Genomic DNA, 12,465 nt, shown 5'->3' with positions numbered 1-12,465 from the left:
CTATAATCTCTCAGGATTATTATTTTTTTCTTTCCTTGCAAAGCACCAGGTTCCCCTAGAGCTGTCAGCAGAGAGAGACTGCAACCAAGGATGGCTATTCATATTTTTGTGTTCTGTGATTTTCTTTGGTGTCTTAGATAGAGTCAGCAGATGCGTGCCTCATCCTTGCCAATAAGTACTGCGCAGACCCCGACGCCGAAGATGCCTCCAACATCATGAGGTAATCTCGGGGAGGCCAGGAGGGCTCTGGGCTGGGTACTCTGTGGCCACTTGCTGTTCTGTTGGGTTCCTCTACAGAGCACTGTCTCTGCAGGACCTTCTTTCCTCATTAGCCACCTTATAGGCCCAGGGTGGGGGGAACTGAGGCTGTGGTGGGTGCAGAAGTCATCGCCAACCAAAAGCTCAGCCTTGAAAGATATGAGGGCTCCCAGGCAGACTTGGGGTGCAGGACTCGCAAAGGAAAGATAGGTTTCATTGGGAATGTGCCTAAACTAGGGGGACGTTTTGGAATATCCAGAAATGTTCTTGGTTGTCATAGTTAGGGGACAGCACTGCTCATGTCTGCTGGGTAGAGGCCAAGGTTACTACTCAACATCCTACAATGCACAGGACGGGTCCCTGTAGCAGAAAATTGTCTGGCCCCAAATGAAGAGCCCCACGTTAGAGCATTCCAAGTACATCTACAGCACATTGATTAATATCTCCCACAAAGAGGGGTTTGTGGATCAATTGGCTTGTTTCAACCAGTTTCCCCAGATGAAATAGTTTTCTTTACTGAAAGCCTCCTCAGTGCTTTGAATACTCATATGAATTTCTAAGGTAATGTTCTGCAGAGAGTTTCTCAAACCTATTTGACTACAATCCCCTTCCCCCCGCCCCCCGCCCTTTTTCTAACAGAACACCTCCTGGTGAGGGTGGGGGAGTGGTGGTCAGTCTTTGGAAAACGCTGCCCAATAGCTTTGTTGTAAATAGGCTAGGCCCGTCTAAGCCTATTTTCAGGCCAACTTCTGCTCATTTTTTTCTTTTTATCATTTCAGAAGAAAATTGTTCCGTATTTTTCTTCACATAGACCCATGTTCCAGACATCTTGGGGCTATGCGCTGACCAGAAAGTTAAGATATTTTGCTCTAAACAGTCAAAACTCTTTTTGGATTCTTCTTGACTGCAGCATAAATTGCAGAGTGGTTAAGAGAACTGGGAGGGGATCGTAAAGAGAATCTTCAGGAGAAGAGATGAACTAAGAGGAAACATTTCACTCCCACTAGATTCCCAGGAACTCTTGGCTAATTGTGAACAGCCATCCTTTGGGTCTAGACCAAGATTCCCCTCTCCCTGCAGCTTGGTTTCCCATGTCCTGGGAATTTACCTGGGGTGGAGGCTAGGGAAGTTGCCTTTGCACCACTACAGTGCTCGCTTCTCCTTGGCTTTGCTTTTCCTCAGTGGTCCCAAGGGCCATGAGCTTTCCCATCAGTGAGGGGGTGGAGTTCCTCTGGAGCACGTCCGTCCTCCTCTCAGCATCTGGTCTTTGTGTCTGGCAAGTGACATCTGGCCCAGTGTGCTCTTTCTGCTCACTTTTCTTTGACAGTACGCTTAGTGTAGTCATCCTAAGAGAGTCAACGCACTAATTCCTATAGGCACTGGGCTTCCCAGGCTGCAGGGAGTTGGTGGAATGGGGACCTGCTTCCACATCTGGGCCTGTCCCGTAACCAGTCACAGCTCCAGAGTGACCACAGTGGCCCCAGCTTAAGGTGCATCACTTGACTGTTTCCTTGAACTAGGATTTCTAGCCTTCACATTTCTGTGTCATTTAAAGTGATAAAATTGTAGCTTTTAAAGAACACTGTTTTTCAAAATGTCAAATGAAAAACCAAAAGAAGATGAAGCTTAATGTTTTGACCCTATGGAGAAACTTGGGGGCTGGTACTGCCTTTTATTTTCCTTTTTTAAGTGAATAATTGATAATAGTTTCGAAGTGGGCGTTTCTTTTCACAGTATTTTGTTTAAGCCCTGATGACAGTAGGGTTAACATGAAGACATATAGGGTACCTTATCAAGGCATAAAAATGACTGAACAAAGGTAGTATCAGAAGTGTGATTAAGCCATCCCTTAGCCAGAATCAGAACTAAGGCCCAGTCAGCAGAAGGAAGTGGGAAGCTCAGGGTTAAAAAATGGGCTCTGTCTTTCCCTTATTTGTATAATCCTCCTTTCTCCTTAGTTTAATGAGACCAATCTGCCCCTTTTGAAATTAAAATGTCAAAGATCTGTTTGAAATGAGCTAGTGCAAAAAACTGGCTGATGCTGTGAACTGAATTCCGAGAGCTGACAGAGGCTCAAAGTCCTTGAGTTATAAGCATGGGCCAACACAATACTTTTTCAACAATAAAATGAAATCCTTCAAGTGTAAAAGCCCAGGGTGAATTTGTTCAGGGAGAGGTTTCTGCATGACCCATTTCCTAAATTCACAAGTGGTCGCTTTTCAGACAAAGTTGCTTCCTGGCTGCTTTCTCTCCATCTTTGCACAAAAAGGGATGAAGCATAGAGCGCTTCCTGGTGGGAAGTTTGTGGGGGTGGTCATGATAAATGCACTTGCATTTCTGATTAGGCTTAGGAGGTGGGCCTTTTGTGGAATTCCTTTCTTTAGCCTTCCTTGTCACAGAAGGAAATGTACAATGTCACCTCTGACAGAGTCGGTAATGACAAAAACCATAACTTACACATGGAGAGAGCTTTTAATGATTTCAAAGCATTTTCACATCTGGTTTTTCATGTGCTGCTCATACCAAAGCCTGTGAAATACATAAAGCAGGTACCATTGCCCCCAGTGTCCAGATGAGGTAACAGTCACAGAGTGCCCAGGGATTTCCTGAAGGTCACCCAGTTTGTTAGTATAACAGCTGGGACTAGTATGCAGGTGTTTCTAGTCCTCTGTTCCCAGCCCCTCTCCTTTCAGCATAGTGATTGTTATGGGGAACAGAAGGGAGGGTTGAGGTGGGGGCAGGCAGTGGTTAATACTAAATATGGACTGAGAGCAGTTCGGGGGAATTTTCCAGCAGACCATGACCTCCACAAGGCCTTGGCACTTATCTAACCAGCATCAAAGTCGTCATCTAGATGCTATTAACTATCAAAGGCTGAGTCATGGATCCCCTCCTAAGAGTCCTGCTCAGAAATCATTTCTGTGAGAGTGGCCATGTGTGCGTGACAATTAGAATCATTTGTCAGGCTGCTTGTCTGATTTGTCACGTTGTCTCATGTTGTTAACTTGGAATACTGGACTCAGAGCAAATCATTTCTGGGCTCTTCCCTAGGGTATGTGAGATGGCAAACCTCTGTTGGCTGCACGAGTAGAACTTGCTTTATTTAGATGCCTAGGAAGGCAATAAGCCCGTGACACCCTGCTCCAGACCCCCCATGCCCAGTACACACACGCTGTCACCATGGGCCACCACTTTCTTCTTTCATGTCTAAGACACGGTCTGTGGCCACTCTGTGAGTTCCTTTTCACATGACCATGGGATATGGTGGTGGAAACACAGTTTAACTTGGCCCAGTGCCTGCAGCCCCTCTGAAGGCCCTGGCTGCTGGCCCCATAGTCACTGCATTTGGATGTAATCAAATTAATCTTCCCATCAGACTCCAAGGGTGAGGCAGACCCTGGCTCAGGTTTTGTTCTCTTCTCTTTCAGAGTCATCTCCATAAAGAACTACCACCCGAAGATAAGAATCATCACTCAGATGCTGCAGTATCACAATAAGGTAGGGCAGCAAGCCTGTCCCAGGCTCAGAGGTACAGATGGGGTCCAAGCTCTCATGAGCGTGAGGTCTACCTGCACACTCATGTGTGTGCATGCATGTGCACATACACCAGTGCCATCCAGAGACCTGGAGAAGGAGGAGTGATGGGTGAAAACCTCCCAGGACATTTCTTCAAGTCCAGACACCTTGTTTGCAGGTGGTCCTTGGAGGGAAACTTCTTCACGTATTGACTTATTTATTCAGGAAACATTTGTTGGTCCCCTGGGTTCAGAAGCATCAATATGCCCTTAGACTCCATTCCAACAACCTCCATTTCTGTGTGCTGCACTCATTTCTTCCATTGGTATTTAGTGAATACCTATTACTTGGTCGGCACTTGGCCTGCCTTCTCTGAGCCCACATGGAAAGGGTATGTGCTCAGGGATTTTGCAGTCAAGGTGGAGAGTGTCCTAGGTGAGTGAGGGCACTTTTCTACCTGAGACCAGGTGAACTTGGGGGGAGGGACCGTGCATTGGGTGGAGAATGTGGAACATGGTGTTCTCAAACTCAAGGTGAGAATGTGCACAGTTGATTCAGGAAAATAGCTGGCTCTCCAGAGATTAAACATAAAAGGATTTTCCTAATGTTACAGTTTAGAGGGGAGAAGGAAATGGCAACCCGCTCCAGTACTCTTGCCTGGAAAATTCCGTTGACTGGTAGGCTGCAGCCCATGGGGTCGCAAAGAGTCGGACACGACTGAGCAACTTCACTTCACTTCACAGTTTAGGGGGTATCAGAAAGTAAACCAGTGTTGGAGTCTATGCTGTTTTCCTTGTGATTCCTTCTCCATAAACCACAATCCTGTCTCTCATTCAGAGGCAGTGCTCCTTTGCTTGGCTGTCAGGAGACTCCAAGGAAAACAGCTTTGGGGGAGGGAAGGTGGCGTCTCTCTGTGTTTGATGTGGAACCAGTTATGAGAAACTGGAGGCTGCTCAGTACCTGCCACCAGGTGTCCTGTCTGGACAGAATGACTCCCTGCTGGGTTGTGAGTGAGCGTTTGTCCCATCTTATGGGCCATATTCCCTACGAAATAGGCAGTCAGGTGACCCAGAGAGGACTCCGTTCTGCCAAATGTGCCAGTGCCGTGCCATTATTTCTTAATTGCTGGCAAGCGCTGTCCCATCTTGCTGTGTGGAAGCCCGTCAGAGGTACCGTGGACTGGAGCCTGCTGTCAGTGACTGGGATGCTGCCCACGGCCTTCTGCCGCCCAGCCCTCCCAGGTGGTTCCACCGCAGACTGTACTGGGCTCCAGCCAGTGGGTTGGGTGGTGGGCACCCAAGGTCACAGTGTCTTCTTTGTCTCTGGAAAACCCAGGACACTAAAGAGAGAAAGTGAGGGTGTTGGTAACCCACCGGCACCAATCTGGAGAAGTCTTAATAGCAGCCCCTGTAGGTGGAGGTGAAGTTTATGAGCAAGGCTGTGGCTGGTGAACGCTCTCGAGGCTGTGAACTCTCCCTCCTTCCTCTGTGATTTGAAATTTCATTTAGTGTGGGAGTGCTTTAAGCCATTGTTTAGATTTGGGGCTGAATTTAGATTGAATAGGAAAATGAATGTTGTATGTTTAGAAAAGGATGTCAGTTCCTTTTCTTCTCATTCCAATGAGTGCTGATATACCATCTTCAAGGAATTAAGGAGAATTTCAGCTCTGTGATTCTTGTCAAACTCAGAAATAGTTCTGTGGACCTAGGGTCCAGATGCCACTGGTCAGTCTTCACATGATCAGGGCAAGCTGAACGTCTTTTACAGTCTCTGCCTTGTCATTATTCAGAAACAATGCTGAACACATCAATTGACCCATGATTAATTGCTTAAAACACATTTTGTTTAGAACCACCCCAAGCTATTTGGGTTTCAGAGTTAGGAATAGTCACTTACAAGACTTTGTTCTTGTAGGATGTGTGAGAGTGAATGGGACATAGTGACTTTGTTACAAGGCTCTTTTCATTTCCTTTTCCTCTTGTAGAGAAAGAACAGGAAGTCCACTGGTCATTATTTGTCATCTCATTCCTTGTAGAATTGCAAATAGGCATTCTTCACTTTGCTTTACAATTTTGCTGTTTTTTTTTTAAGATCCTCCTTGCTACCTCCTAGCTACCTAAGATCCTAGCTACCTTTATAATATTACTTTTCTTCATCTCTTAGCACTTTCTTTTCACCCATAACTAGATGCCCATGGATCTCCATCCATTAAAACTTGCTTTCAAAAAAACAAAACAAACTTGCTTTCAGGAAAGAACCTGTTGCATGCATGTACACTTACATGACTGTCAGCATATTCCATAGGATACTTAATTCCATAATTGAATACCAACCTTAAAATAGGAAGAACTTCAATTCCGCATGATCTATTGATGGTGGTATTCTAGAATCTAGGGATGTAGGGAAGCAGTCTTCTTTCTTTCCATATAAAACTGGTCCTGAGTTTGTCATCATCATAATCTCAGACATTTGTGTCATATTTTACAGTTTTAAAAGAGCTTTGACATCCATTATCTCATTTAGTCCTCATTTAACCACCTGTGCCTTTCAGTATCCCAGTGTCACTGCAGACCGTGGGTCTAAGTTCTGTCTCAGACAGAGCATCTCTGATGGGTACAACTCATGGTCACTTGGGAGACAGTGAACTAAGAGACAGAACTGCCAACTGCCACCCTCTCATTCAGTAGAGCCACAGGCTGTTGACCTAAATTGTGGTTCCTCTGAGTAGGACTTACAGAAGGACTGAGGGTCTCAAAGTCCACCTGTTTACCCCAGCAGAATTCAAGGAGAGAAACACTCAGCCTTACCATGTCCCAACATGGAAAGGAGATGACGCAGGGTTTTTTTCTTATTTGAGTGCAAAGGGCTTAAAACTCTTGAAGGAAAGGATGCTTTATGACATCTTGGAAAAATGTCACTCCTGATGAGTTCACTATCAACGGACTTTTAAAATGTTCCCGGTAGACTCTAGAAAAAGAGATCTTTGTCTGTGACCTGAAGCCAAGTCCAGTGGCCCAGTGGAGATGGATGTTCTCTGAGCTTTCTCACTGTAAACCCTTATACTTGAGCAGAAATGTTACAGTCTTTGCTCTGAGGTAACCTTCTTTCTTCATCGTGGTGGCTTTCCCAAAGCTGAATGTGTAGCGAGAGATGGCACAGGGGCTGGAGTCTGTTTGTTCTGGTTTCCAGAACAGCCTATTTTCACGTTCCTTTTATCTCACACAGAGGAAAACTCTGGTCTTGCTCATCCTGCCTTAGCAGGACTGGTTCTCCAGATGAGAGAGGATTTGCCTCTAGACTCCTACATAGTAGTATGTTGGCATCTCCCACTAGACCCACATTTCCCTAAAATGAAAAAGTACAGAGTCACCAGAAGCAAACAAGTTGAATTCCTGGATCAGTCTCCTCCCTCTCTCTGTTTTTTTGGTGGACACAGTCCTTCCAGTTTTGGCAGGTCCCTGGTGGCTCCCTGCCCCACAATTGGAGAAGATATGATAGCCAAACAAGGCTGAGAGGTGAAACAAACTTGACATTTCTGTGTAACAACATGTACAATATGTCTAAGGAACTCAATACCAGATGGGTACTTGAGGGACCCAAGACCTAAAATCCAAAAACTGGCACATGGGGATATGAGAGACCATCTTAAAAAGATTTTTTTATTTGTTTGAAGGTACCATGAAGGTTATTTTGTGTCTGTCTGGGGCTTGGACCACCCACATCTCCTTTCACACTTGATGATTTATGTGTTCATGACTTAGATTTAATTTCTCCTCATTCTTCTCAGATGATGCTCATGCAGATGAGTGTTTTTCCACTTAGCCTGATATATTCTCTATGATACCAGGGATGTAAAGGGGGAAAAAATGGGATTCTTAAGCCAGTGAAGGATAGGGAGAGAAATGAGATAAAGGGCAAGGTAATTAATGGAATTGAGTCTATGATGTGGGAAGGTCTCTGATACTTAGCTTGACAGAAATTCCCATCTGCTATAGCCCACACATGGGACTATTTTAACTGCTTTCATTGGGGAAGATACAGTCAGCTTTCCTAGGAATAAACACTGCTGGATTAGGATTCACAAGATTGTTACAGAACAGGATTTTGTAAGAGGGAATTTCACAAGAGTGGTATTTCTGAAAGCCAAGCTTAGAGCCACTGGACTTGGTCGTGGCTCCACAGTGGAGTCTTCTCTTTCTAGTAGCACACCTATCGTATATTGCCCTGAAAGTGAAGGGACTCCTCCTTTGTGCTCCTTGTGTCTGCTGATACCTGGAGAGAAATAGTCATTTCAGGGCCATAGAGTCTTGGCATTAGCAGAAGCCTAGAAGGGCCTGACTCAGCCTCCTGTGCAAAGCGTGAGTCTATCTACTGAGTCTTGGAGAAATGCATACTGAGTTTTAGGGACAAAGACCTTGCAATTTTGGGGGTAACTTTCTCCAATTATTAGGCAAATTACATCCTTAAAAACTTCCTTTATAAAACAAGTCAGAAAGCTTCTTTCTTATAATAGACACCAGTCAGTCATTCCTAATTCTGGACCAAAGCAAGACAGGCCTGGTCTCTGCTCATCACAGCAGGACCTGAGGTATGTACAGGAAATCATCCTGTCTTCCTGGAGGTGTGGAGCTACTTCAGGCTGAATGCTGCTGGCTCCCTTAACTGTTCTTCAAAAGATGTTTTTTTAGAAACCATGTCTCGTCTTAAAGCCTGTCATTTTTCTCTGGGAGTTATTCAGTTGTCAACTTCTCTTTTTAAATCTGACTGTTTTAATCTGACAACTGTATCAAGTGCTGGGGAAGTAGCCTGACCAGTTCACAGCAGAAGAGAACATTCATATGTCCTGTGATCTGGAGACAGTTTCTGACGAACTACCATTGGATTTTTCTGTAATCTGTCACAGATTGGCCTCTTTTGGAGATTTTTAGTTTACCCAATTATATCTGTTGCCAAATAAGGGCTTCTCATTTTGGATTTATATAATTGATTTTTTAAACCTAAGTGCTATACTTGACATTACGGCCTTTTGAATCTTTTCTGGTTGTTTCTTTGGCCCATTTTCCAACTCTGGAGAACTTTTGGGCCTTAATTCTTTCATCTAGTGTATTATCTTTGATTCTCTGCTTCATGCCACTTAAAAATAATTGAATGATCATGCCGCTGGGTCCTCGTTTCAGGGTCTGACCTCACTGGTGAATAGGATCAGTCCATCTGCAAGATGTCTCCACTGTGACATGCCTGATAATTTAGGGCAGTGCTTCTCAAAAAGTGGTTCCTAGCTCAGCATTACCTCGAACCTGTGAGAAATGAAAATTCTCCAATCTTACCCCACCCCCAAAGAGTCAGAACCTGTGGGGGAGAGGGTGACAGTTTGTAAACCCTTCAGTTGATTTGGATGCCAACTCAAGCTCCGGAGCCATAGAGTGAGAGATCTGGGAAGGCAGATAAAAAAGAAATCTAAAATATACAGGTGTCTGACAGTCTTAAGGTTTTTTGGAGAACCAGTTTAGAACAACCTAGCCAGACATTCTAGTAGCACAGGTTGATGTGTCTGTCACAAGAGGAAATTTTCTCTGGACTCTGTTTGGCTCAGTGACAAACCCAAGGGGAAGACTTGGACTTGGTAGGTGCAGAAGCAGAGCTGCAGAGAGACTGAGATCTAATGCACAGAAGAGCTGAATAAAGCAGGAAACGCCAGACCCAGGCAAGGGAAAGGAAGGCGGAGTCTGGATGACCCTGAGCAGTTGGGAAATACTGCGTTTCCCAGAGGAGACTTTAAACAATTGAACATTTAACAAAGTAAGGTCTCATACCTGTTTTTGTTTCTGCAGGCCCATCTGCTAAACATCCCGAGCTGGAATTGGAAAGAGGGGGATGATGCAATCTGCCTCGCAGAGCTGAAGCTGGGGTTCATCGCCCAGAGTTGCCTGGCTCAAGGGCTCTCCACCATGCTCGCCAACCTCTTCTCCATGAGGTCATTCATAAAGGTAACGTCTCGTCCGATTAGAGCGCATTAGCCCCGGATTCAATTTGTCGTGGGGTTGAGTAGAGAGCACAACTTAAACTCAAAACAGATCGACGGGCTTTAACCACTCTGGTTAAAGAGAAATTCCTTGTTACAGATTTGGGCACAAGGCCAGCTTCTTTCAAAATTATGTTTTTATTTTTATTTGGCACATCCATGGCCATTAAATGATTGTTCAAAGCACGATCCTCTCTCTTTTTTTAGATAAACCACATGTTTATCTATCAACAAAGCCTCCGCTGTTAAAACAAAAATATGATTTATATACATTCCATATGGCACCAGCGCGCCTAAAGAAAAGAATTATCATTTTGCTCTTTTACATCAAGTGGCTGCTGGACCTCTCACTGTGCGGATAAATGCAGACCATGTGTTTGTGCTGAAGCCCAAACCCCAACAACATAATTCATTTATTTATTTCTCCACAGTCAAGGAGGCCAGCAGGGCCGACATGCCATGGTTGTTTGAATGAAGAGTCAAGGGAGGAACTGAGTCCTGGGCCACAGGGCCCTTTACACCGTGAGATGGGCGGTCTGGATATACTCATTGGGTGGTCAGCAATTCACCCGCTAGGGTGACTGGGCAGCCTCTCCAAAGTCCCAAAAGTGGCCCCTGACCACTGGACTAACTTAGACAAAGGAAGACCTAACTTTGTTCTCACAGGCCAGGCCAGGAGTGTTTCTAGGACATCGGGTTGAGGACCCAGGACTCTGCTGAGTGGGCTTTGAGAGCTCTTGGTGATCCTTATCCTGGGATTGCTTAGCCTAGACAGGCAAGGTAGCAAACCAGCGCAGTAAATCTGTCTAGACTGGGCCTCCTTGATTTGGCATTGGTGGCCATTAGCTCAAGATCTAGCCTTATAGTCCTCTCCCTGTTATTTGTTTATTTACATTCCCTTTCCTGAATTGCTAGTGGTTGAGGTAGGAAATGAGTCAGTCACTAGGAGATCCTGCAAAGGGGTCAGAAACTCTGAAATTGAAGGTGTGAACTCTCCAGCCTTTTGCTGCCGTTGTTGCTGCCTCCACTACCAGCAGTTGGGAGTGACCCTGGATGCAGAGACAGGGGTAGGTTGGGAGGATGGGGATGCAGGTGATGAGCTAACTCCCTGTCAGGGCTCACCCTCAGCATCCATAAGTTATGTGACTTAGGATTTTGATCTCAGTCCTTACCCTCTCTGCCCACCTCATTTACATTATTTAGCCAATTTATAGTTAATGTTACAGAAAAGAACAAATCATCCTGGAGTCCTTTCAATCACTTTAGTGACGGATGCCTTGATGAAAATATCCTTTAGTTACTATGTGCCCAGGGACCTCAGCTCTGCAAAATCCTGGCTCAGACCCAGCTCACAAATAAGGACATTGCTTTTCTTTAAATGGCTCCTTTAATCCAGGCTGCCAGTCCCCTGCCTGGATACAACTGAATGCAGGCAGATAGAGGCAGCAGGGAGGTCTTTGTGGCTGGACTCAGAGACAGGCCTCAGAGCCAGATGTAGCCTGGTGTCTCCCAGGGCTCTCACATTCAACACAAGGAGCCCAGACCAGGATAAAGGACTGTCACCACGCGAGCTCCTCTGGCTCGTCCAACCAAGCTCTGGTGGTTTCTTCCAGCAGGGAATTACCCACAGGACCAGCACACATGGTCTGGGGACTTGGGCTCTGCTTCCTGGTGTTGAAGGAACACGGCCTTGGCAGGGCCCCACCCCACATGGGGCACTTGACATGCGTATGTTTTGATTTTGTGGTGCCTGCGTGGAAACTAGATCTGCCTGTCAAGAAAATTAATAAAATGGATGTGACGCTGATCCTTCAGTGTTATTACCAGCAGGGAGAAAGAACTTCTGTCCAAATTTCCTCAAGACCCTAAAGGGCCTCACCTCCGTAGCCAAGGATGTCCCCTCCAGTCCTCGCTAATTCCACTGCCAAGTTCCTATTTAGGAATAGCCTGTGGGAGAGGCCTCGTCAGGCCCTGGTATAACTCAGAACACATTTCCCTCCCAGGGTCATGTTACCATGTTATTTGTGTCCAGGGCCAACCCCTCCATGTTTGGAGGTAGCTCTTTGAATATGGCCTTCACCTTCTGACATTCAAGTGATCTTTGTGATGGAATTTGCTAAGGCACATGACCTGTATATAACAAGTGATATGTTTTTTTTTTCCTTTTGCACATGCTCCCAATTCTGTCTTCGTGTTCTTATCCTCCATATTCCAGATCCTTGTTTCTTTTAGGTCATAATAAACAACATAATGATGCTCTCTTAGACATATTTTATATATTGTCTCACATTCCAGGGGTCACAAAGCCTTATTTGGGGTGTTGGATGGAAAAGAGAATCTATACCTGGATTACTGTTTGCAGAAATGACTTCCTTCTGCAGTGTCCTCTGTGTCCTGTGGTAGAGAGTTTATCTTCCATGGGGAGAGGCAGGCCTGGAGGGATGGAGGGAGGTGGGATGAGGCTTCGGCAGGACCTGATCCCTTGGGAAAGCTTAGCATTTCTGGAAGCTGAAGGTGGAGTGTGAGCTCACCCTCTTCCTGGCCCTAGGCAGATGTGATGTCTGTTCCTTCTTCCTGTGGAACACATTGTAACCTGACCCTGCTGAAAGAAGACAGAACAAGACTGAAACAGGAATGATGTATCACAGTGACTGTCCACCAGGCTTTTG

At 45.5% G+C, this 12,465-nt stretch overlaps 1 protein-coding gene and 1 long non-coding RNA gene across 11 annotated transcripts in view; one reads left to right on the top strand and one right to left on the bottom strand.

Annotated features, from left to right (window-relative positions):
• Nucleotides 1–9,687, bottom strand: part of LOC122708585 — a 30,016-nt gene extending 20,329 nt beyond the window's left edge. The window contains exon 1 of the long non-coding RNA XR_006345223.1: nt 9,588–9,687. This is a non-coding gene — a long non-coding RNA (uncharacterized LOC122708585). The remainder of the gene's footprint in view (nt 1–9,587) is intronic.
• Nucleotides 1–12,465, top strand: part of KCNMA1 (potassium calcium-activated channel subfamily M alpha 1) — a 748,888-nt gene that overhangs the window by 530,247 nt on the left and 206,176 nt on the right. For all 10 annotated transcript variants that reach the window (XM_043924801.1, XM_043924802.1, XM_043924799.1 and 7 more), the window contains 3 exons: nt 138–220; nt 3,687–3,756; nt 9,606–9,761. In XM_043924801.1, the coding sequence (XP_043780736.1) occupies nt 138–220; nt 3,687–3,756; nt 9,606–9,761 (309 nt within the window). The remainder of the gene's footprint in view (nt 1–137; nt 221–3,686; nt 3,757–9,605; nt 9,762–12,465) is intronic.

The sequence above is a fragment of the Cervus elaphus genome, chromosome 15 (assembly GCF_910594005.1).
Source record: "Cervus elaphus chromosome 15, mCerEla1.1, whole genome shotgun sequence".
Lineage (NCBI taxonomy): Eukaryota > Metazoa > Chordata > Mammalia > Artiodactyla > Cervidae > Cervus > Cervus elaphus.
Note: the sequence above shows the minus strand (reverse complement) of the source record. Positions and strands in the feature narration are given on the sequence as shown.